The 21,746-nt window shown below is 43.4% G+C and overlaps 1 protein-coding gene across 4 annotated transcripts in view; it reads right to left on the bottom strand.

Moving 5' to 3' along the window:
* Window positions 1-533: 533 nt before the first annotated feature.
* LOC108232106 (membrane-associated guanylate kinase, WW and PDZ domain-containing protein 1) overlaps window positions 534-21,746 on the bottom strand; it is a 43,553-nt gene continuing 22,340 nt past the window's right edge. For 2 of the 4 annotated variants that reach the window (XM_017409693.3, XM_017409692.3), the window contains exons 4-17: window positions 21,556-21,675; window positions 18,122-18,295; window positions 16,494-16,692; window positions 13,129-13,199; window positions 11,931-12,092; window positions 10,798-11,317; window positions 10,129-10,684; window positions 9,908-9,971; window positions 9,402-9,812; window positions 5,377-5,577; window positions 5,182-5,258; window positions 4,929-5,075; window positions 4,297-4,435; window positions 534-3,384 (exon numbers count right to left, since the gene is read on the bottom strand). In XM_017409693.3, coding sequence (XP_017265182.1) covers window positions 2,324-3,384; window positions 4,297-4,435; window positions 4,929-5,075; window positions 5,182-5,258; window positions 5,377-5,577; window positions 9,402-9,812; window positions 9,908-9,971; window positions 10,129-10,684; window positions 10,798-11,317; window positions 11,931-12,092; window positions 13,129-13,199; window positions 16,494-16,692; window positions 18,122-18,295; window positions 21,556-21,675 — 3,902 coding nt within the window. In that variant the 3' untranslated portion in view covers window positions 534-2,323. Of the gene's footprint in view, window positions 3,385-3,833; window positions 3,938-4,296; window positions 4,436-4,928; window positions 5,076-5,181; window positions 5,259-5,376; window positions 5,578-9,401; window positions 9,813-9,907; window positions 9,972-10,128; window positions 10,685-10,797; window positions 11,318-11,930; window positions 12,093-13,128; window positions 13,200-16,493; window positions 16,693-18,121; window positions 18,296-21,555; window positions 21,676-21,746 lie in introns of all 4 variants that reach the window. The other 2 variants (XM_025004495.2, XM_025004496.2) reach the window with 2 other exon arrangements.

Raw genomic sequence — 21,746 nt, 5'->3', positions numbered from 1 at the left:
TTTATTTCTATATCTTAACGCCTGAGCTGACTCGAACAGAAGGATGCTGCTCATAAACAACAGGAGAGGGAAACAGGCCTCAGAGCGGTGTGTTATTTTTAGAGGCAGCGCTTAAGAGCTCAGATGTGTGAAGTGAAACACCGAAACGCTGTTAAATTCACCTGCTTCCTTCTGGGATCCACACGGGTTCGATATCTGCTCAGGATGGAAAACATCAGTGATCCTGGGAGGCAGCTTTTATTAAGTGATCTGTGTAAAATAATCAGATGGACGCTGTTTCCCTGAAACACTGAACACACCTTCACCGATCAGTCACTTATTGTCCATCTCACCTACAACCTGTTAATTGTAGTCTCTCTAAAACACACATAGCTACAGACACACCTCATCCTGCCAATGAACCAGCTCCTGTACTTTTAAAAGCTCAACATATAGGCTGTATTTTTGCTGCCACCTGCTGTCCGATATGATGGCTCTAAATGTAAAAAAAAAAAAAGAATCACTGAAAGACATCCAAGACCACTGCAGGAACATTGAGTTCAGCACTTTATTTGCACTTTACAGTTCATCTAAACATTCACTCTTTTCAAAATAAAAGTAAAAAAAAGAAAAAAAAGCAAACGTTACAAAACAAGTCTTTCACATTAGCTACCACTGTCTGGTCATTACTGGGTGGAGAATACAGCGTGTTTGGTAGGTTCTTGTACTCATTCGTAACAAATGGAGTGGCCACGCCGAGCAGTCTGATTTCATTCTGAGGGTACAACTAAAGAAAAGAATCGAAATGGTAATGAGCAACAGTCTGCGCCTCTCCCAGCGCTGCTGGAAAAAATCAACATAATATTGCTTTTGACGCTTAAATAATGCGAGTTCGCTTTGTGTGATGGAAACGATGTGAAGTCCCTCTGTTGCTTCTCCTCCTAATGGCTTATCTATAGAGCAAAGTATCAGAAAACCTGAGTATATCAAAGAATTTCGTAGAAAAATAACATCTCTCACAGTATCCGTTCAGCTCAACTCCTATGGGTTTTTGTCTATAGGAGAAGTTTCTTGAAACGAGAGCAACATAAAATGATGTGCTGTTTTTACCATTTTAGAGATTCTGCAGATTTTCATCTTTTTATTTATTTACTAGTTGTTTTTTCTTTCTCTTGTTTTTGGCATGGCTGAAATTACTTAACGGCCCACCCATCTCTCGTATTAGACACCTCAGAGCAAAAGATTTTCACAGTAAGAAAAAATATCAGTGGTTAGGATAAAGTGGTTTGTTACCAAGGCAACAGTACGTGGCACGATGGGCAACAGCACTCTCTGGAATCTAGGTGGTGGTTTGATTCGAACCCAACATACACATTATTAACAGTACCGGAAATATGCACGTCGGGTGCATATATATTTATATATATGTGTGTATTTTTTTTTTTTTGGCATCTTTTGCTGATTTCTTGCATTTAAGGGTGCGACACGGAGCGTCCGAAACACACTCAAGCAGCGTTTTTACAAAACATTCATGTATGGCAAGGACAGGTACTAGGTTCGTCTTTGTTTACATGTTGACCAAATTTCACGTTACTCGTCATCACACAATAATAAATATGAACCTGCTGTTTGTAACTCACACACACACACACATATACATGTATATATGTATGTATGCTTACTGCATATATTCAAATATAGACTTGTTATGAGTTTTTTTTACAATAGTTATACAAACCAGGGCTTTATTAGATGTAGTGTTTACAATATACTTATTTCTCTAAAGATATTTACAGAGTATAGATTTCACACCTGCTTCCAAAAGGGGATTGCATTATCACAATCAGATATCTGGTTATATGGAACAATGTCACAAGTAGAGACAAATGTTAGTACACACAAAGAGGAAGCTGTACAAACACATTACACTGACTCCTCTCAGACCAGATGGATGCAGTGCAGCGGACGTGAACGGCTGATAGCCTCAGACGGCTGCATTTTTATTGCTCAGTAACTTTGTGAGGTAAAAGTCTTTTAACGGTAAATGGTGGACAACTGAATGAAGCTGATAGGTGAGCAACAAAATGCTAACAAAAAATTACAATTTAAACCCAGTGAGAACTTTAGAAAGACATTTACAATGTTGGGAGAGAGGTGCCACTAACAAAACTGAAATGTAATTCAACATCAGCCAGAGATCAGCTGCAAAAAGGCACAAAGAATATGAGTTCTACTGTAGGTTTTAAAGTGACTCTGAGAAAATGTTGCAGAAAACAAGTCTAACAGTGTCAAACCGAATCGGAATCATTTAGCTGCTGCTGCGTGTTTTATTTCCAATTAAAGGTCAAGAGACGGCGCTTCTTCTTCTTCCCCTCTGCCCTGTCCTGCTCCGGGCTCGCCTGTGCTCCTCTCCAACCAGCCTCTGCTCGCTGGGTCTGAGCCAAGGGCCTGGCAGCGCCCCGAGGGCCACCGACAGGCCTGAGACACTGGCGGCAGAAACGCTGCCGTCAGACTGGCTGTCTCCGGACTCTGACTCATCGTCTGCCAGCTGATCGACAGACAGTGAGGAGGTGAGGAAGGAGAAGGGCTTTCTCTGTGATGCTGGAACTACCACAGCAACACCTGGTAAAGGCCTCTCAAAGTTCACGGAGGGTGCATCGGGATTTTCCTCCCCTTCGTTCAGCTCTATGCCACGAGCCTCGCCCCTGTAGCCACCCTGCTCCTTGTCCCGCTCCTCATCCCGTTCCTCGTCCCTCCTCAGTTCCCTGTACCTTACTGTCATGTCCCAGCTCTCCTCAGACTCCACCTCCCAGTTTTCCTTGGGTCTGGGAAGCTTCTGGGTCAGGCTCGGAATAGGAAGGAAAACATCGTCTTCACTTTCTTCTAATTGGACTCTTTCTCGCCCCTCTAACCTTCTATCCTCCCTCTCCTCGGCAGCAGGTGCTTCCCGCTCTTCCTCCTGTCCAAGCTCCTCCCCCTCTGTCATCACCTCCCTCTTTCTACTCCTGCTTTTCCTCTCTCTGTGTCTGCTCCTCCCCCTCTCCTTGTCTCCTCTCCTGCCCCTCATGGGGCCGTTCTCTGCACCCTCCTCCGCCTCCTCATCATATGTCCCGTTAACATCTCTGGGTAAACTCTGAGATCTTATTTTCCTCCTGGTGTTCCTGTCCTCCCGAGACCTCGCTCTCCGCTCAGAAACGGGGTTGTGTAAACCTGAGCGCGCTCCTTCCCCCGAGCTCCGCCTTCTCCGTCTTCTTCTCGTCCCACTCCCCCTCTTGTCTCCTTGCGACCGGCTTCTCCTCTTCTGCTTGGAGCTGTGCCCCCTCCACCTGGCGGCGTTCACTGCAGCCACACCCTGCTCTTTGGGGTTGTACAGGAGGGAGGGGGAGGTGATTCTGTGCTCAAGGGCTGGACAGACATCAGGTGGGGAGGAAATGGAAAGAGAAAACAGACTCAATAGGCAGGCAAGACACAGAGAAACCAAAATCTCTATATTAAAAGGCTCTTAGCTCAAAATATGTATTCCTTTAGGGCATATTAGGTCAGCTTGTGTAAGAACAGCTGCTTTTCTATTTTAGTGCTGCATTCATTAGTGATACAAAACATTTAATTAGTGTTATGCTCTATAAATGTGCACTTATGTCATTTTACGATGCATATTCAAATGATAGGACTGGAGAATTCTGCTTAGAGGCTGGTTTAAGGGAAATCAACTCTGAAAGAAACATATTGTTGTACATTCCTTACTAATTAAGGTGATGAACATATAACATCAAATATAGGGCAATATGTTACTTAGTGGTGGACTGGTGGCTGGTTTAAGAGGATGTAGAGAGGCAGAAAATGGGAGAACTAACAGGAACCATTACCAACCGCGTATTCTCTGTCCGTCCAATGACATAGAAGCAAGGCTCGCCTAGTTTGGAGTTGGTCATACATAGAGACAAACTGGAGAGCTCCACTGAGAGTCAAAGAGAAGAAGTGAAGGAGAGGAAAGAAAAGAGCGGACAGAAATGTTTCAGGAAAGGAAAATCATGCAGAGGGGAGGAAAATATGGTGTGGAATATTACAAGCAAAGAAACAAAGAAATAAGGGATTAAATGAACCAAAGATGTGATGGGTTGAAAAGTGGGAGACACCAGAGAAGTGAAGGGGAAGGTAAAAAAGTAGAAAGTATTTTGGTTAGGTTATATTTTAAAAAAGAAGGAAGAGAGAAGATAAAAAAACCCAAAATACACGCTTCCCAACTAAAAGACATGAGCTTCGTACGTCCCAATAGTTTTGCCTTAAACGTGTTAAAATCCATTTGTTCTGTTTTACCATAATCAGGCACGTAGCCGTTTCCTCTCTTGAGGACCAGGTGGATGCGTTGGCCTCCTCTGCGGATCATCTCCACAGCCTGGCTGTGGGTCATCCCGGCCGTGCTGTCTCCGTTTATCTCCACCAGCTGATCGCTCACCTGTGGCCACAACATCGCTGTCATCTCACGCTTTTAATCACGAACCATGCAAGAGCCGAGAGGCGATTTTACCCCCTAAAACCACCTCGTGGTGCCATCAAAGTCATCAGAAATCATTTTGTTACAATCCTGATAAATACCAACGCAGGAAAGGTTTCTTTGGTTTAAGTTTTATTGGTTTTCATCTTATTTTATTATGATGGGAAAGATGTCAAGGGCTCGACTTTACCCCAACACACACACCATCTGAACACAACCAAATTGCATAAATGTAATGGAAAATGTCCTCCAGGTCATACAGAGAACTTTCTAATTAATGAGCCCTGACTGTATGAAATATGATCACAAAGTGGTGCTGTGACTCATTTCAAAGACGACTCGCATCACTTTTGTTGCTTTAAATGGAAAGCCCAACATCTTTACACAAATAATGACATCAACGTTTACACAGAGAGTATAGAATTAATGTAGTGTCTCAAACAAGGAGGCCCACCTGTATTTTTTTGCTGCGCGAGGCTGGTCCCCCCTCCATCAGTCCCAGGACGTAGAGGCCCATGTTGTACTCACTTCCCCCTCGAAGGCTGAAGCCGAAGCCTGAGGGGCCCCGATCCAGATCTACACTGTAATACCTCGAGTCACGCTGAGGGATGAGAACAAGAAGGGGTTAAAATGATGAATAATTGTCTTCACTGCAGCAAATACTATAAACTATAACGGAGCGGCGCAGACACTTCAAATGCCCTCACCTTTGGACGTGACCTCTGACCCTTTTTGCTTCTGTGGCTGTGGTCATGATCAGCAGTTTCTGTAGGGTTTGAGGAATCTGAGAGGGATGATAATCGGGGTCAGTTTGTTTTTAATTATTATTTTAATTCAGAGCCACGTTGTGCGTTTAGGTGTGTGAGTGTGTTCGGATGACTGCGCTGTGCGTGGGCACTCACAGGTGCTGGGGCGGGGAATGATGGTCAGACGCAGAGTGTTGCCTGCTCGGCGAAGGATCTGAGCGAGCTCCCGATGGGGCAGAGTCGCCACTGGCTGCCCCTCCACGGCCTCCAGACGATCTCCTGCCCGGATCTGGCCGCTTTTGGCTGCCGGGCTGCCCCGCCGGACGGTCACAAAACGATGGGGAAGAAGGGACGCAGCTGAAAACAGGACGGGCTAAATCAGTTCAGTGGCTCAGACTTGATGTGACTTTATTCACTTTAATTTAACGTCAGATCATTTAAAGGCAGGAAGAATTATTTCCACAATACAGGAGCCAAAATGGATTACTTATGGCAGGGCTTGCTTTATAAATTAAGATTTTTATTTTTATTAATGCACCTCCCCTTTGTCTCCTTGAAACACGTCTCCTCTCCTTCATACTCCATCTTTCATCCTATCTCGCCATTTGCTGACACGCCGGTAACATTTTTCCCTGTTTGATAATTTGTCTTTCACCTCAAGAACGAAGTGTCACAGAATGCGAGTGTGCCAGCAATATTTCCCCGTCCTGAATCTGTCAAACGGTCCACAACAACCGACTCAGACCATTTACGCTAAACTTTCTACTTTGTCAGTGATTTTCCGTCTCAGCTCTTTTAAAAATCCAAAAACTTGGAAATGGTCAGCATTAGTATGTTGTTTTCGTGAAACACACACACACACACACACACATAAACACACACACAAAGCTTGTCTCTTTTTGTGCAGGCAGAATAAATGCATTATTTTCCAAGTGCGTGAAAAAATTCTGGCCATCATCCCCTCCAGCCTCTGCACTGCACACGCTCACGATCTGAAATAAATACATTTTAATAAGCGTGATAAATAAAACGTGTGGGAAAGAGGTCACAGATAATATATAAATGTGTTGCTGCTGTGATTCAGGACTTTTGAGGTAAAAAGATAAAATAAAATTGAACCTGTCATGTACCTAAAACGTCTTGTCCTGCGTCTGATGAGCTGTCAGAATTTAGCTTGACTCTAATCAGCGTCTGAGGTAGATGAGGGGGAAACACTGAGGAGGCCAGAATTAAATTTTCATCCAGTAATCTTCTTCAGCAACGAAAAAGCTTCTTACAGTTTGCTAGTTGAACGGGCTGCCCCTGTCTGCGCCGACGTGCATCTTCTGTTGCTCCGTCTGTGTTTTAGTTAACTCCTCGCTCCTCTCTCCCTGACCCCGCTTTGAGCGTACGCAGTGTTTTGGTGACAGCTGGCCCCTCCAGAGTCCTGCCAGTGGCCTTACGTAACCCATCAGGCGGCATAAACATTTGGAGGCTCTCATTTAGCGGAGGTATAAAATCCTCTTCACTCTCTGTCCCGCTGGGATAAAAATAGCACGTTTGAATTGATTTACACTGCGATACGGTACACTTGTTAACAGATCAAAATTGTGATGAGGGGCCGGGGAATATGTCATACGAAATGAAGTGCATGTCACACGGGGAGGATGATTCAGTTAAAAGGCACGGCCTATAAATCAGAGCCCAGAAACATCTCCAATCTGGGTGTAATCTGGGTGACCCAGGCAGAAACAGCAATCAGGTCAAATCAAAGCCAAGGCAGCTTTGGACATAGTCTTCTTATCATGCATAATACATCAGCAAACACATGAATAAACACACACACACACACGGTCCCTATTGTGCTCACGCACGCACACACATGCTCAGTGACTCACATGCAGGGCGCTTGGGATGCTCGGCCACAGATGCACAAACAGATGCATTTAAACTACACACAGATGCATCCAAAAGGACTGCTGTTCTATTCTGCAGGGTCTATTCCCTCCCACAGCACTCCAAGTTCTCCTGTCCACATTCATCCCACTGCGGTATGCCCAGCAGCCAGCCTGCCTCTGACATGGTGCACTGAACGCTGCTCATGAAAGGTAACGGCCCCCCCTTCCTGCCATCATAAAGTCCTCCTCCGCAGCCCAAATGAAGCTGCGGACACAGGCGCTATTAGATGCACGACGGAGACCAGAGGTAGGCTGTCTCTCGCTCGAACAGAGCTGCTAAACCTTTAAATCCACTGCGCGTGTATCTCCCTGACACCTCTAATGCACAGATCATTACCACATCAACACATCGTCTCATGAGCTAAAGTTCTGTCCATAAACTGCTGCTTCATCCGACGTGATTACAAAGACAGTCTCTCACAGCATCAGTGCGATCAGCTGTCCGAACGTGAGTGCACGAGAATCTAACTTTCATACTGTCAACACAGGCAAACTTTACAGAGTGCAACGCAGAGCAAGCAAAGCTGCACGTAAAAATGCACCAAAACACCCCCTTTTTCCTGACAAACACACAGTAAGAAGCAGAGCAAATAGTTACGTTTAGATTCCTTCACAGTTTTCAAAGCAGATTGTAGTCTCTCCAACATGGCTCTCTGATTAGCATGCGCAACAAAAAGCAAAACAGAACAATTAAAAAAAAAAATCTTGTACTCCAGGTGTAGTAGCTCGGCAGGGAGGAGATTTAAGAGCAACAATCAACAGGAGCTAAAACACGGGTCGCTTGTCCCCTCTCTTGCTCTGCAGGGAGGGAAACGCTCAGTGTAGCATTTCTGTTGAGCATTCAGAGGGTGATGGGGAGAGCGGGAGGTAAGAGGGAGTGAGGGAGGGAGTGAGGTAGACAGGGAGGAGAGAGAGGGAGAGTTTTAATCTTTTCGAAAAAAACAGACCGGACGCTTTTACTGCAGAGTGGAAAGGGTGAGAGACGGAGAGTGGGTGGGGAGCTAACGGGACGAGGAAGGCAGAGAGCGAGAGACTGAGAGGAAGACAGGGAAGAAAAAGACAGAAGAGACTTCTTTCTGTGACGAGACGAGAGAAATGAAGGGGGGGGAGCGAGGACATGATGGAGATGGAGGTTTATAAGAACATACAGTCTTTGTGCTGCAGAAAGAAAAACCACACCTACAACCTTAGCCTCACCATGACAACACAAACACGTGCTTATCTCAGGCCATAAAACAAACTTAACTGCATCCTGTGGCAGCCAGTACAAGAAACGGGGAGGGGGACGGGGTTGATGCATCGCAGGGATGCTGCGGTCCACCTGCTACACATACAATAAAGACTGCACTGACAGGCGATAAGGGCAGATCACTTCCCAGACGGAACATAAAGAAAGTTAACAAGAGCCTCAAGTTCTGTCGGGCTAGAATCTAAAACAACAAAAACTGAGAGGTGAAAAACAGTCATTCCGCAGGACACTTAAAAAATATTATCTTTTACTTCTGTTTACCCAGGAAAGTCCCATTGGCATAAATTTTCTATTTATCAAGGGAGTTCTGTGAGATTGAACCAACCCTGCAGTAGGCCACATCTGCCAAAGCCACCTACAGTTCATTTAAGATGGTTAGATGAATGAAAACTACCTGGCTAATAATGTGTAGGCCACCATCCCTCATTCTGCTAAAACAACGGTGGCCTGCAGGGATTCGGACAGACGTCTGGGTTAAGATTTTCAGTGAAAACAATTCTTGGTTTCTTGCTAATAGCTAGAGCAAAACGACTTTTATCATTTATCATATCCAGGGAAGTTTGCAAAAGGTATTCAAAGCTACTTATCCGTAAACATTTAAAATCTCCAGACAGAAGCCAACAAATTAATGACCAAACAGCTAATGACTAATTTAGCTAACAGGAAGTTGCCAAGCACTTCTTGTTAGCTAGCCAAAAAGGCTGTTCTCGATGAACCAGTCTGAAAGTGGCAGATGCCAAAACAGAAGAATACGTAAAGAAAAGAAACGATAGCTGATGCATCATGATTCATTCAATGGCAAGTCGCCAGTTTGACCACTTTTACTGTATAATTATCTAATGGTGTTTCTGTTCACAAGGGCATCCAAAAAAAACTCGTTTCAGTGGGCAGGTAACCAAATGTTTATAAAAGGTTGGAAAAGTTCTGCCTTTGGTGAACACCCCCCCCCGCATACTGTAATTTCAAACACTGCAGTTGATGGTGTTAGCACTTACCTTTACCATTCTCTACATCCTGAGATGCAATGACGAACCCGAAGCCTTCTCCTGGCTTTCTCCTCAGCTCCACGTCAAACCCTCTAAAATGCCCGGTCCGTTTCCCTCTCGTGTTCTCCCGACCTGCATTAGGCACCGACACGCCGCCGGCCTCGTCCTCCAGGCCAATATCAATCCAGTCTTTGGGCTCCATGGTCAGGGTGACAGGTATCGACTCCAAGAAGCTGGTGCTCTGGATCAGTGAGGAACTCCTGGGGGCCGGAGAGGGAGGTGTCTCTGTGGAGGTATGGGGCACAGGCAGCACCTCTGGGAGCACAGAGGAGTTGTCGGAGCCAACAGGAGGAGGCGGGGGGCGCAGGAGAGGTGGAGGGAGTCTCCGAAAGGAGCCAGGAGAGACAGAATGATAATTGCCTGACAATAAAAGAAAAAAGAAACGTAATTGGGGCGATTATTTGTAGGCGAGTTAGTAAAAGTCACCGATTCTGCAGTGAATGGGAAATATTTACCTCCTCTGTAAACCAGCAGGATCACTTCTCCCTGTTTGGTGTGCTCCTGCAGAATTGTTTTTATCTATAAAAACATAAAATAATATTTTCCTATTATTCTAATGAACTCTTTGTTTATATAAATATATGTCAAACAAATGTTGAAACATATTAATTCTATTTAAGCAAAATAAGCAGGAAGCAGAGTTTTAATGGCTTGACAGTGAACTGTTCTCTGTTACCTGTGCATAGCTAAGACTCTGGACATCAGCTCCATTGATTTTGACAATAGCATCCCCTGGCTGCAGGGAGTTGCACTGCTTCCTGTCCCAGACTCTCTCCACTACAGTCACACTGCCCCCGGGGCCCCCAGCCATCAGGCTGAAGCCGAGGCCTCTTTCTCCTTCAGTCTGCGCCAAGGCCACTGGGACCAGCTCCCCCCCGCTGAAACTCCCAAACCCGCTGCCCACACTCATCGCCCCAGGTGAGGACACGCTGCTGGGGCTGGCAGTTGGGCTGGTGTTGCCGTGGAAGCCATTAAAGCCACGGTGGTGGGGACTGTCTGAGGTGGAAGGAGGTCTGAGGTGGGAGGTATGTGGTCTGAAGAGGTGAGAGTGAGCGCTGCGGGGGCCACTGGGGGAAGAGGAAGGCCTCCGTGGTGACTCGGGCAGTGGGAGCCGGGACCCCGGGACGGTACAGGTGGACAGGTCACTTTCAGAAGACTTCGAAGTTCCATAACGTAGAAGATGTGGTGGTGTTGACAGAGAGTTATTGTTGTGATTTCGGATCATTGATGCCCTGATGATAAAGAAGAAGGCAGTTACAATCAAAACAAAAGTCTGTGCACTTTATATGACTCTAATGTGTACCTACAGTATGTGGACCCTCCTCCACACTGTGTGAGGTGTTACCTGTGTGAACCAATCGCAGAGACAACTTCGCTGTCACTCTGGCTGGCCAGCGTCGGGTCAAGTGACTGCAGCCTGGCTAAACTTTTCAGGAACCGAGGCGGGAGAACGGGGGAGGACATGGCGGCGTTGCTCACACTGGAGCGTCTGTAGGGAGGAGGCGGTCTGGAGGCAAAAGACGTTGCGTTTCCATTGGCATCTAGAGTCACGCCGGGCTGCGTGTAGTCCCCGTCACTGTGGAGCCCGTTAAAGTGCCGGGTGTGGGGCGTAGTTGTTGGGAGGCGAGGTAGTTTGTGAAGAGGCTGAGGCTGGACGGTGGTGGGTGGCAGAACATGGTCCTCGCTGTCCAGTAATCCTGGCGAGGGCTGCTTGGGACGACCGTCGGGGTTGAAGAGCATGGGATACCCCCTTCTGACCTCTATATCCACGCTGCGGCCCACAGGGACTGATTTGAGCATCTCTACAACCTCTTTGTGAGACACTCCCAACACACAAACATTGTTGATGTACACCAGGATGTCCGCTAAAACAAGCACACAGATGGGCATATTATTACAATAGATTTGTTATATTTTGGTTTTTAGGCTTTAAAACTTTCTTTTTTCTTCTTTGATAATTTTGCTGGAGTGTGTAGCTATGTGTTTGAGAATAAAACTGTCCGTGTGTTTTGTGTTGGTGGGGACTAATCCAAAAACAACTAATCCTCCTAAACCAGCCTGTTAACAGATATGAACCAGATCAGTCCCTGCAGAGACAGCCTGTGCTCTGGCCTTCTAGAGTGGTAATATCTGCCTGTACAAGCCTTTGCATGCATGCCCGTCAACAGGCTGTGCACTACAGTATTTGCAAATGTTATGATAGCAAGATTATGGCGCTCTAGCCCTGAGGATTAATGGTTTTGATCTACACTCTCTGGGAGACCAGAAATCTTCAGCGTTATAATCGCAGAAAGTGGAGTGACAAGTGACTAGGAATTCTATACTGAATATACTTCTGATTTGAATAAAATGTTTATTAAACTTGCAGTAACATCACTCAGTCTGCAGACATGCCAGGTCAGTGCTTTTACCAAAGAAGATTGTTTTTTGTTTGTTTGAAGAGTATATGCTTCTCCTATCTTCTCCAAAAGTTGTTACCTGTCTTGAGAGCTGAGGGTCCACTTGCTGTGACACTGTACACTTGGAGGAACTCTCTCGGCCTGCTGCCCCCAACGATGTTGAAACCGAACCCTCTGGAGCCTTTGATCAAGTGTGTGTGCACAGGAAAACCCCTGAGGTCTTCGGGCTGGTCTGTGAACCCTGGTGAGTAGAAAAAGAAAGAAGAAAAACACAAAAAGAAAAGAGAGACAGATGGGATATTAATGAAGCTTACCTGCAAAAATTCTTTTCAAGAAACCCAAATAAAAATGTGTTACCAAGGAGAAAGAAGCGAGAACAGTCCAGTGTTTTTATATACAACCAAATGGTTAGAAGCGACTCGTTTTAGGAAGGAAAAAAGAAAAAAGGAAGATGAACACTGCAAACCAATCGCCAGATGGCTTTTAACAAAATGCTACTCAAACTAAAGCATATGGTGGAGAGATTGCATTAAAAGCAAAATCCATTACTGACTACAAGTTAAATTTGGTAACATAATCCATTAGCTTGACCAAGCTCTGCACAGCCATCTAGGCCTATTCCATTGACAGTTATGTGAAAATTTGGACCAACACATCTGTGAAAAGTGATCTAGTTTGCGCCGCTCCGCTCACAGTCACTTCTTACCCTAACCCTGTCTTGAATCCGATGTCAGGAGCAGCAATCCTTTCAGGCTGTCTGCATTTAAATATGTCATATTGTAATTATAGACAGCAGAATTGACTGAAATCTCTATAATAGGCAGACGTCTATGATCAAAACAAACACTGTTGCACCTTCTGCTGGTGAAACTTATGTACTACATTTCACTGAGACAAACAGGGATCACAGCAAATGAAGTGTGGCTTGTTTTCAGGTTATGACACTACGATATATAGGCATCAAAAACTATATTATTGTTGTTTTTTTTCAGCAGCAAATGATGAGGCCAGTCACATGTCATCCCCACGTTGACCCTGCCAGCCTGTGCAGCAGGTCTGGCTCTTTGCCAGCAGCTCAGAGCTTTAGGCGTTAATCACTTACATGCCTCTGTTCAGCAAAAAGCTCATTCTGTCTCATTTGACTCTAACAAGCTGGTTGTATCTGACGAATTCGTAGCTTCGTTTAGGACCCTCAGCAGTTAAATGTGTCGCCAGTGTTCTAATAATTGCATTGAGAGCGAGACAGGAAAGAAAAACGAAGCAACAAAGAGGCTCACATTCATTTTTGTAGAGGGTCTCCCTGCTTGAGTGTCGAGGACTCTGCCAGCTGGTCCTTTTCGGGCTGCGCCTTGGAGAGAGTAGGGGGGAAGCAGAAGAAAAGTCATCCTCTTCAGCAACATGATGAAATATAAAAGCACTATTATTTATTGCACGTGTACTGTAATTCCCCGTGGAAAAGTCTGCTTTTTGTGGACGGGGGTGTGTTTCAAGCCTGGGCAGATAAACTCCATGGAGACTATCAGGGTGACACAACCTAGGTTTAGGAAATTTTATTTCTTGGGTTAAGATCAAAACTATTGTTGACGCCTCCCTTACACAGGGACGAATCTGATTTTTGCATCCAGTAAACTGTTATCATTACTTTTAATTCTCAGTAGAATTAATGGAGAAAATAATGTGGTGAATGGCCTTTTCACTATAATTAGACTCCATACCATCTATTAACCAAAATCATGGAAATGTGTGGAAGTAAATATCACTTTCAACGTCTTCTTTGAATTTTTTTGCTGGGATGGTTAACTCTTCTGTTCTCTTCTGTGTCTTTTGTTCAAGTAAAAACATCTTAAAGTTTCAGATGGTAACTTTCAGCACCATCTGTTGGCAGAATTGTCGTGTAATATGCATAAACACGTTTTTATTATCGTAGAATGGAATAAAAGTATAAACTGGTGTCTCACATTTCTCACACCGAGCATAGTTTTTCCTAAACACTTGGAAGAGGGCATGTTCAGTTGGATGCAGTTTGCAGTTTTGTCTCTAGGGGTCACTATATCCAACACACTTGGTTTTTATGTGAGAATCTCATACCTGTTCACATCAGTGATAAATGAATCAACTGTAATTAAATCAACCACTGAAATATATGTGCATGTTTATGTTTTTTAACAAGTTCAGCTCACGCACCAACTTCTTTTTTCCATTCAATACAAATCACCCAGCTTTCTGTAACTGAAGCTCAACCAAAACGAGAACACGACACAATCTAACTACAGTGAATCAAAGACAACAATACTACCTCGAACTCAAGATTAGTATGCAAACTAGCCCAGAACAGATCTAAATATACATTTACAAAACATCATCTAGTGGCTAACAACTTACTTGGTTTTGAGAATTTTTGAGAGAAAATAAGACCCTAACATGAAGCCTCTCGCTTTTCCTTTCTGGCTCGGCTGATGGTCCATTGGATCAGCCAGGTCCATGGTTACCAACCCGCCTGCATGGCACAGGGCACCGCCGACATCACAACAAGTGTGTGTGTAAGAGAGAGTAGGTTTTGATGTTATGATAGTAGCATAAAAACCTGACAGGACAAAAGTATTGGGGGCTTCTTGTTAACATTGAGACGCAGTTGCAGTTCCAACAAGTTAAATGTGATGTTTGAAGCTTAAGGTCTGGTTAGAACTAGGTTGTGGGTAGGTTTATGGTACTGGTTAAGACAAAGCATCCAGTGTTGATGGTTAAAGATGGGGTTGGGGTCATTGTGACCGAGAAGCCTGAATCCAAAAGTAGAATTATAAAAGTTTATTTAAACAAAAATAACACTGTTTTTCATGTTTTACTGGCTGCTCAGTATGTATCCAATGTGTCTCACAGATATTCATGCCTATGCTTCTGCATTACAGCTCAGCGTTCAGTGCTTGTTTTAAAGGAAAGCTGCCATGGTTTGGGGTTTTTGGTTCAGTACTTTAGTCACTGCTTTGCTCCATGCATGTGTTCAGTTGACTGATTATTCCACACCTGTGCTCTTTTACTCTTTACACTAGTGGTGTCCAGTCCTGGTCCTGGAGGGCCACTATCCTGCATGTTTTAGTTGTTTCCCGGCTCATTTAAATCAGCTGTGTGAGAAACAACTAAAACATGCAGGATAGTGGCTCTCTTTAGGCCAGGATTGGACACCACTGCTTTGTGCACTTTAAACTCATCCCAATCTGTGGTAGATTGTCTTTGTACTCAGCACTTTTTTTTTCTTGGGTTTCCAGTTTTGGTTTTAGATCTCACATAGCCTGTTGGCGCTCATGGTGTTTGTTGTCCTGTTTCCTCTGCTTTGCACTTTGTTTGACCCTAGCTGCACAGCGCTGACTCTACCCCCGGTTTTGGCACCTGCCACTCTATTAAGCCTTGGGTTGTTATGGTGTCCTTTCTCCTTGGGTTAACCGTAACAAGACAAAGACATTTTGAGAAAACCATTCATTCACTCTCCGGAGCTAGATGGTGGCGCCTCTCATTTCACTCAAGAACAGTGGGTCCAAAAATGCAGCCAGGAGAAGCTTAACAGCCAGTGCTGCTGAATCAGCTGAATGACAACAGCACTGATGTTAAGTTTGTTTTGCTGCACACACCGCCTCCCACTTCATATAAAATTGTCATTTCTTTGTTTCTGTGACTATGGTCCTTTTTAATAGAGGTGATAAATCAAATTCTACCCTTCTGTATGTACTTTCATACATGACATCAATATTTTTACCAGCTTGAAAATGTTGCATTATAACATTTGACATTCCCAAAGGAAAACTTGCACTCACAATACAACTTTTGTTTTTTTATTTTACTTTTATCAGAGATAGGTTCAGCTCGGCTGAAGCAGGAAATATTAGCGCTCTTGTTTATTTCTTAGTTATTATTTCTCACCAATATTTGACCACAATTGGCAGCGAACATATTCAAGAGTCATTAAAGCATAACTGCATAGCAGTGAGTACTATTCTTAAAATGAGTGATCCTTTGTTTTTGTGTGGCTTTCGTCTCACCTGTTTTTACCTAGATTGTCTTTGCATTGCTGGGTCATATTTCATGTTGTTCAGTAGTTTCTTGGTGTTTGTGGATTACTATTTGAACATTGGGGTGATCTTAGTGCTCTCTCAAAGCGTTTTCCAGGACTGCAGTGACTCAGACTATTGCTGACTAAGCAGTATTTATGTGGCAAGCCATGAGATCTTTTGCACAAAATGTCTGTTTCAAATTCCATAAATGTATTTTACCGTTGAACAAAGATATGCATGTTGGCAATATTTTTGAATGGCCTGAGCAAGTTTACCACCTCACATCTGTACATAAATAAAATGAACCACCAGCACAGGAACAAGACCATCTGATAACTCTGCTGTATCTTTGCTTACAATTGAGGCCAAAACATTGGTGTGAAATATCCATCCATTCGTCCATCGATCCATTTTCTTTACCCCCTTCTTTACAGCTTTTCTCAAAATGTCATCATTCTCAGTGGCAGCTGAGCTGAATGGATCGTTAATGGACCTCTGACCCAGTCTTATTGGTGCATGTGTGTAAAGACTGCGAGATTCACGTACTGTATTTGTCAAAACTAGTCCTTTGTTAGCTTTGCAACCAAGTGGGCACTCACTCGATGTCAAGTGATTCTCCAGGGTCACTGAAAGCCTGCTCCCAGTGATCAGGCATCACCCCTCTGATTCTGCCACCTCTTCTGCTGCCGATGATCCCATTCTCTATGACATGATTTTCACCTCCGCTGCTGGATGCCCGGGGTCGACCGGGAGACCGGTGGCCAAGAGGAATGCTGCTTCTCACACCTCCAGAGCCTCCTGTAGTGACAGGGAATACAATTAAAATACAAACATTCATCACATATTCAACAGATAGATGAGGTGGGAGTTTCTCTTGCAACATATTGACTTGGTGCTGTGATTTCCAATGAAGGTTCTTAGGCAAAAAGACATGAGATCAGCATCTCTGCCATCTTTGTCCTCCCACTAAGGAGTAAGAGTGTGTGACAGTGCATACCATGCAAATAGCAGAAAAATGCATAAGCATATTTTTTTCTCAGCTGTCCTTGTAGCTGTCCTTCAGCTGTGAACTCCAGTGTGGATCTGAGAAACCTGTCTCAGACTCTGGGCACCAGAGTCCTGCTGCACATGTCAAGTGCTGCCGACCCGTCCGCCCACAAAGTTCCACTTCAAAAGATGACTCAGCAGAGGTCAGATTGTTGGCTGACTCTCTTCAGACTTCCTCCCGTCTCAGTCACTTCAATCTCGACTGCCTGCTGCCCTGTACCTGAATGTTTGGAGCGCATTTCGAAATATCTGGATGTCTGCCTGCCCGTACTTTTCCCCTCCCACTCTGGGTCCCTCTTCTTTTTTCTCCTGCAGGAGTCTGGCTCCATGCCTCAAGCTGCACTAACGCTCCTCCCAACCTGCCAAAACCACCGCTCTGTGATGCTGCTTTCCTAACTTCACTTTGACCACATAATCTCTTGAGGTATTGTCATGCATTCGTTTTACTGACACCAGAGTGGCATGCAAAGATTTAAGACACAATGCTTAAAATTTTTGTTACTGAGGATATTTAAACTTGGTGGAAATTAAGCTCATAGGATTTAGTGGGATCTAGAGACACAAAGAGCAAACTGCCACACACACACACACCATCCCCTCAAATAAAAGACAGTGGGGGAGAAAGGTGTGACTTGTGTCTCTGGATTTCAACAGCTGATACTAAGGTTATAAAAACACCAGAGAGAGCAGTTCTCACACTAAATTAACCCAAATAATATACTCTGAAACCTAAAAAATGTGACATTCATTAAACTTCAGGCAAGATAAGTGCCCCCCCCCCCCAAACTCCTACTTTCCAGTTTCCATGTTTGATTATCTGTTTACCTCTGTGCCTGCTCCAGGGCTACCAAAGGCAAAAGGACCTTCCTTTGGAGATCATCCAGCAATCAATGAGGCCACAGCTCCACTGAGAGTTTTCAGCATACTAATTGTACTAATGATTGATTAATTTGGGCATCAGAGACTCAAGCCATGGATAGAGAGACACTGGATACTGTGCTGAGCTTAGCAAATACAATTTATTATTGTTACTGGTAGGTTTTACTTAAAACAAACTTCAAAAAGAACCCAAAAGCCTTGCAGTACAACCTAATATATCATATAGAGGTAATTACTTTTTTAGCACTTGTTTGCATTCATGGTATTGATGATGATCAATATTTAGCTTAGCAATACTTGCCTGACAGACCCGAGTCGTCCTCGCTGTTTATGCCTTCATCTGCAGCCTTTTCCAGGTTGCTGAGGGATTTGCTCCGTGTGCGAAAGTTTCTGAGCAGGTTGCGGTGTTCCTGGTAGGTGATGGGGGGACTCTCTGCGCTTATGTGCACGGGCCGAGGCGTGCCATAATAATTTCCTGAGACACAGATGGGCGGGACAGATAAGCCGCTGTGGAAGAAACGCTGATGCTAGGAGCACACAGAACTGTCAAAAGTATGATTAGTGAGACGCTAGTAGATTTGGAACAAAAATGTTCTGACTGATACAAAAAGATAAGGGCACATTACGTCCATCATTGTAAATCAGATGCACTGATATAAATCTTTAGGTCAGACATAGCACTTTTACTGCTTAAATATGCAATTTGTTCCAATCTGATCTGAGTCCATAAAGTAAACAAATTGTTATGTCACATCCAGCAGCAAAGCAGGCTCCTGCAATCATCTACAAGCACATAACATGCTGCTTTTGTCTGTGTATACATTATCTATCCCAAGAGATCGCATACTGTTTTTATTCTAGCCATCTGCTCCAGCTTCTAAAAATGAAATGAAATTACCCCGACTACCCCCACCTACCTCCTGTTTAGCTCATGGAGATTCAAATGGGTTGAGGGAAAATATTAGATTAGTGAACTCAACAACAAGGTCGCCAGCCGTCACCATTTACTGCAGTTTCTGCAGCTTCCTGCATGCACAATGCTGCTCATACAGCTGCTACTGAAGCCAATGTGTCTGTCAATGTCAGACCTCAGGCAGGTGAGGACGACATTTATTGCTCCCATTAAACTCATAAATTATGAATGCTAATGTATGGAGGCTTTTTAATCAGAGACACCACTCTGACCCTTACAGGAGGGAGAAGATATGAGCTGAGCAACATCTGATGTCATAAAACTACACTAAGAAATGGCTTATGGTGCCTATTATTTCATGTGTAAACCTTTTTAAGTCAGAATAAAAACCTGTAGCTTAATGCGTCAACACTTGCCACTGTTTTTAATATGAAGTAATTAGGTTTTAAAAGAGCAAGTGGTAAACCTGAAGCTAAAGCAAAGAGAAATTTAGCTTAACTATTAGCGTGGCGTTTGAACAGTGGAGACAACTTTATTTATCTACTTACACAACAAATAAAACAGTAAAAGTAATAAATCAGCCAACCAACCTCCCCCAAGCTATAAATTATTAATGGTTTATATAATAAATTTGATCTCAACTGAAGTAGACATGCACATTTTTGAGTTTTACAGTGCAACACCACAGTTATAAATCTGAGGTACAAGTACAACTAGTTTTGCTTCCCTGCAGTGGCACTCAGAAGAAATTTAGTTATTTTGTTAAATAACAAATTAATGAACTGTCATATGCTGAAATGTGATGTGAAGGTAAAAAGTAGATGGGTGGTTCAAGAAAGTTGTGATATTAGCTCCAAATGGAAACTACTTGAAACAAAACAGTATTGGAAAATATTTTTGAGAACCCCTGAGGAAACTGTGGTGGATGATGGTTGACCGAGGTACGAGTGACTATTTAGGCTGCACCAGTGAGGTCTCTGTAGAATCTGATGGCAACGAAAGGTGCAAAACAGCATGGAAACTTCATTTAAGTTATTTCAAACTTGTGTTCAGTTGTTGTGGGGGAGAAGAGCCAACACTGTAGGGTGTGTGGTGCTGTTCTCAGCAATGAACGCATCAAATCTTAAACCCCACTCTTCAGCCAAGGTTAGGGTTAATTTTGTACCTCAGTGGTTCACCCTGAATCAGTCCAGGGACTAAAACTGTTTAGAGCAAAAGCAAGGCTGGTGCATCTCAATCAGGATGCCATCTTCTTTACCAGGAGGCAAAATGTGAAGACTGTTATGTTTGTTTAGCAATCAAAGGGTTTTTAGGTTTCTTAGGATTTCGGGACACACCCTCGGTAGTGGACCTTGAGTTCATCATGTGGACACACACCTTCATCCAAGAAAGCCCCAACAAGGATAATCCGGCATTGGTATATTTCTCTTAGCCAGTAGTGTTTGTTGAGAAGCTAATGTTAGGATAAAAAACAGTGCGTTTGGTTTTCAGGTTAGCGTTAGGTGTTCAAGTAGATTGAAACATTTCAGTCCAAACCTAGAAACTAGTGCCTGTCATAATGATGGGATTTAGAGATTTGTGGCACTTGTTATGAAAACTTTGAGAAACACTGATGCAACACATCTAGTTAATAAGGTAAAATACAAAGAAATCCATATGTTGTCTTTTTAATTTTTTTTTGGAGGCAACAAGTGAGATATAACACCAGTTTAACTTTAAAGTTGTTGATAAGTGATTCTGTTATACTAAAACTGCAATGACTGGTTTTCCATTTGTGTTTTGGTTTGTATTTCTTGATAATCAAGAAATTGCAGTCATATTGATCTTTTGACTCACCTTATTCATTTTTTTTTCAATATCTAACCCAAATAATTACTTTCAATCTGGACTCTCACCTGGCACCCTTGGGAGTTTTTTTAAAAAAGGCCAAAGGTTAGTTATACTGGTGGCTGGCCACAAGTAATGCATGACCACGAGATCAATAACCTGCATAATAAGGTTCTGTAATGAGATAATAAAATGTGGCCATCATTTTAATATTGCATGGCTCCAGTGATCAATATGGCAATAAAACCTTGACGAAACTGGGATGTTGCTGTTCCTTTTGATGTTGCAATGAATAAAATAAATTCTCTGGAAGATTGCGGCTTCGGTCACCCTCTGTGAGGACACAGTTGGATCTCCACCTCTTCTACAAATCTGTAATCCTGCAAACCACACAGAACTCAGAGGGATGAAACTCACACTCACTTCATCAGTGTGAGCGTAGATGGAGAAAATGCACTAATTAATTAGAAGTGCTGCATGTCTTTGTGTGAAAAGGTGAATAAGAAACACATCTTTAAAGGGATCTGAAGGACCCAACAAATGTTAATGGATGCTATGAAAGTGCAGATTATTCACAATGATGTTTTGATTTGCTTAAAAACACTAACATGATCTGTGGGTTTGGGGTTTATTTGGGATTGTTTGATTCTTGAATCAATATCACTCACTTATTGATTTAAAAATCATGTTTAAAAACACTTTTACTTTCTGTCCTTCGACCCAGTTCAAAATTACCTTACCTTTTCCTAAAACTTGTAAAATGTTTTAGTTTAAACTTTTCATGTTTAATATGAATAAAATATGGGTTATGAGATTCGCAAATCATTCTGTTTATATTTACATTTTACACACAGTCCCAACTTTTTCAGATTTGGGGTTGTAACATTATAGTTTAGAGAAGTTTATGAATTCACCCATCATCATTTGGCTTTTGTTTTTTGTTTTTTTTGTTTGTGCAAACAAAAGAAAACAAAAAAAGAATATCTCAGACGCACCTTTGAACTTTCCGCTCTCGAGCAGCGCTCCAGACTCCTCCAAAGAGAAGAACTCCTCAATGGAAACAAAGTTGTAGTCTACCCCTGAGATTTCGCCCTCTCGGGGCTGCCGGGTCGTACCTGCGAGGGAAGACATGGTGTCGTGCATCAGAGTGATGAGGCTGCATTTAATGTCAGCTCTGACATGGATG

Source organism: Kryptolebias marmoratus, linkage group LG8 (genome assembly GCF_001649575.2).
Source record: "Kryptolebias marmoratus isolate JLee-2015 linkage group LG8, ASM164957v2, whole genome shotgun sequence".
Lineage (NCBI taxonomy): Eukaryota > Metazoa > Chordata > Actinopteri > Cyprinodontiformes > Rivulidae > Kryptolebias > Kryptolebias marmoratus.
Note: the sequence above shows the minus strand (reverse complement) of the source record. Positions and strands in the feature narration are given on the sequence as shown.